At 38.4% G+C, this 3723-nt stretch overlaps 1 protein-coding gene across 1 annotated transcript; it reads right to left on the bottom strand.

The window, feature by feature from the left end:
* Window positions 1–693: 693 nt before the first annotated feature.
* LOC148846098 (disease resistance protein At4g27190-like) lies at window positions 694–3447 on the bottom strand. Its single transcript, XM_088955923.1, has one exon. The coding sequence runs from the start codon at window positions 3433–3435 to the stop codon at window positions 694–696; it is 2742 nt and encodes a 913-aa protein (XP_088812049.1). The 5' UTR covers window positions 3436–3447.
* Between the last annotated feature and the right edge of the window lie 276 nt (window positions 3448–3723).

Below are 3723 nucleotides of genomic sequence, written 5' to 3'. Positions count from 1 at the left end.
TAAATTTGTTACGAATGGACCACGTCCAATCTAATCTAATAAATATTTTGAACCGAATTGGTCCCATCCATCCAAATTGATTTTAAACAATCCAAAACTTGTCCATTGACACCCATACTCAGACAAGATGCCAGATAATATCTGAAAATCTACAAGAACCCTACTCTGTTCCCAACCCCGAATCCCCCTGTACTGTTACTATATAATACATTACAGAAGGACATAAGAAAAGGACGATGGTTTTACTCCAAGGAGAACGGGGGCGAATTAGCTGGAGACAAAAACGTACACACCCAATTACTTATTACTGTTGAACACACCAGTGTTCAGTACAGCTGGGTCTCAGATGGCCCACAGTGAGCACTGGTTTCTGTTCATGTCATATAAGTCAAATCAAGGTTTTAAAAAACAAGTTGGAAAGGGAACCCTTTTGGCCACTGGTTTCTGGGTCAGCAGTTTGATTGTCCGATTCAAACGAATGACCTGTTCCGATTTCTGGGTCAGCGGTTTGGTATTCCTACCTTGTGGAGGTGACGCGAGGTATGTGTAGCATGGATGATTTTCATTGGCCGCATCACAGCCTTAGCAACGGTGTATCATAGAAACTGTGAACTCATTGTTATAATCTCTCCAATCTATTTGGTAATTGGTTGGAAAGAAAAAAAAAAATCAAACTTCTAGAGTGGAAAGTACTTACAGTTCAAGCACTTCTCCAAATTCCGATATCTCCTCCACATACTTCTCCCGTAATTCTTCCATTGTCAGCTTCAATGATGTCACATGGATTGTCTTCAGATTGGGAGCACTTTGGCGTTTAAAGGGGAAATTCAGCAACTTTGGACATTCTTCTATACTTGCTTTTTCCAACAAGGGCCAATCAGATAGAGTACTGCTTCCAGAAATACTTGTGAGGGATGGTAAATCCGAAAGATATAAATTCATCAAATGGGGCAATATGATTTTGTCCACTGTTTCACCTTCATCCTCTTTTTCAAAAATTTCTTCCAAAGAATCACACTCATATACCTTGAGCCATTGCAGTTGCGGAAGACTTTGAGCCATGGCAGGTGAAAAGATACTTCTCAAACAATCACACCCTTTCAAGTCGAGGATATTTAGGTTGGGAAAATCAACAATTGAGCGTGGTCTCAAGCAGATTTCTTTCAATGTTTGCAAATTTGGCATTGAGTGGATGCATAATCTTTTCAAATTGGCGAAGGCACTTGATGGAATGTATTCCATCTCATTGCAACTATACAGCTGAAGAATTTCCAAATCATCTAGTTCTTCTATGATACTTCTCAGATCACCCCTGCAATCTTTTAGGCACAGAACTCTTGTTCTTCTCAATTGATTAGAAAATACATTTTTTATTCTCTGTGCAGGAAGGCCGTTGATAACCAACTCATTTAATCCATTATTCATAACATTGTGCCTTAAATAGCCTATGTTTATGTAAAACCTTTTGAGATCTTGGAAAACAAAATCATTTGGCAAATTTCTGCAATCCCTTATATGTACATGTAGAGTGGTTAAGTGATGTAATGCTTTCAACTCTTCCAAGCTAGCTTTGGATCCATGATCCATTACTCCTTGAGCCTTCCAATCTCTAAAGCTTAAAAACATATATAGTTCTTCTAGTTGGGACCAAGCAGAAATCACATCAGGTGGTATAATAAGCTTAGGGTTATAAGATAAATCCAGTAGCCTTAGATTGGTCAGCTGTGCCATATTTGTTGGCAACTTTTCAATGGATTGACATCCAAGCAAACTTAGTATCATAAGTTCCTTCAAATTCCCAAGTACAGATATGTCTTGTAACTCTAAGCATCTTTCAAGAATTAGCGTATGAAGATTGGTCAAGCATTGGATTGACCATGGGCAGAAAAATATGCCATTATAACTCAAGTCCATTGTCCTAAGTGCTTCCATCCATTTGAAGAAAGTGTCTGGAATCTCCACATCCCAACCCATCACTCCTTGCAACAGTAGAGTCCTTAGTTTTGAAAACATCAATTGATGGGGCAATTTTTCTATTCGATTATCCATCAATGAAATGGCAGTGTATTGTTCAGTTGAATCCATTATTGGCCACTCTTTAAGTCCTTTACGAGCTCTTACCATGAATACTTCATCATAATTTCCACTGGATGCAATTGATATGCCAACATCACGAATAATGTCATGCACTTTGACACAGCCTCCATGGGATCCTTCAAATAACAAAGAAGATGATTTGAGCTTCTTAACAATCCTATGTGTTTTTCGTCTTGCATCTTCTATTGTTGCAACATTTCTAAATAGTCCCATTCCAAAACCATATCTCACCATTTGCTCAATATAAATATCATAATCCTCAGGAAACAAACAACAATACAAGAACAACTTTTGGGTTTCTGCATCCCTTAGATAATCGTAACTCCATTTCAGACATGAAAATACATTTAGGTCCAAGTCCTCGATATTGTGAGGTTCTGAACTTCGAAGTTCATGTAGTGCATCATTCCATTCCTGTGGATCTTCCTTACCTCTCAGTGCTCCTGCAACAGTTACAATCGCAATGGGCAAACCCCCACACTCCCTAACAACTTCCTTCCCCACATCATGAAAAATGTCATTTTCCACTACAATACCCACATTCCTCTTAAACAAATCCCAAGCATTCTGCTGAGATAAGATGTTAAGTGGAATACTTACTTGGGTCTTCATCGCATGGCAGTCATCTTGACGCCGAGTTGTGAGTAGGATTTTGCAGCCCCTCCTGTAGTTTCTACCATCAAAAGGGATCCCTAACTCCTCCATATCTAACTTAGCCCAAATATCATCCAAGATGACAAGAATGCTCTTCACTTTCTCCAACCTTCTTGATAGTTTTGATGCTCTTCCCATCACACTTGTTTCTTCAAATTTCAAACCTAACATATCTGCAATTTGACCTTGTACCTGTCTTAAGTCTGGATCTTGGGACACCACAGCCATCACAACCTTGTCAAAAAGTTTCTCATTCTCCACTTGTTTTCCTATTTCCCTCACCAGACTTGTTTTGCCAACACCTCCCATCCTGTACATCCCTATGACATGGATGTTTTCATCTGCTAATGCCTTCTTGACTTTGTTCATCGCCAATTCTGTGGATTCAAAAATCTTGAAATCTCTATTGGGAGTCGATTCCATAGTTGGAATGGGGGCTGAATTAGATATATTATAAAATTTCTTTGGTAGGAGATTTTCAACGGATTTTATCTTCTCCATAGCTTCCTTGCTGAGTTTATGAATAGAGGTCCAATAAGAAGGTGAACTATTGCCTTCTCCTTGCAATCTATATCCATTTTCTATGATAATGTCAACCTCATTCAGAAGATTTTTTACATCATCTTTAACATCTTCCCCCATCTCCTCAGCTGATTTCACTGATTTTTGAATCTCCTCTCTCATAGATTTTAGTTTCTCCACGTTACTCTTGAAACCAGAAAGAAAGTCGAACTGGTCTTTCAGTTCTGAAGTTAACAAATTATTAAGCATATCCTTCCCCAAGTTTGTTACAATGCCAACTAAAATATTCATGGTCCTTCCCAACAAATTTATGATGCCAGAGAGAGATGAAGACATTTTTGTGTTCTAAGAGAAGAATTAATATTATACTAAAACCAAAGAAAATGAAAATACAGCTTACTTTCCACCTCTCTTTGTCTTCAACAATGTAATGCACTCTTTCACCAGCTC

This window comes from Nelumbo lutea, chromosome 7 (genome assembly GCF_056320005.1).
Source record: "Nelumbo lutea isolate HS-2025 chromosome 7, American lotus-T2T, whole genome shotgun sequence".
Taxonomy (NCBI): domain Eukaryota; kingdom Viridiplantae; phylum Streptophyta; class Magnoliopsida; order Proteales; family Nelumbonaceae; genus Nelumbo; species Nelumbo lutea.
This window is presented reverse-complemented; position numbering and strand designations above follow the sequence as displayed.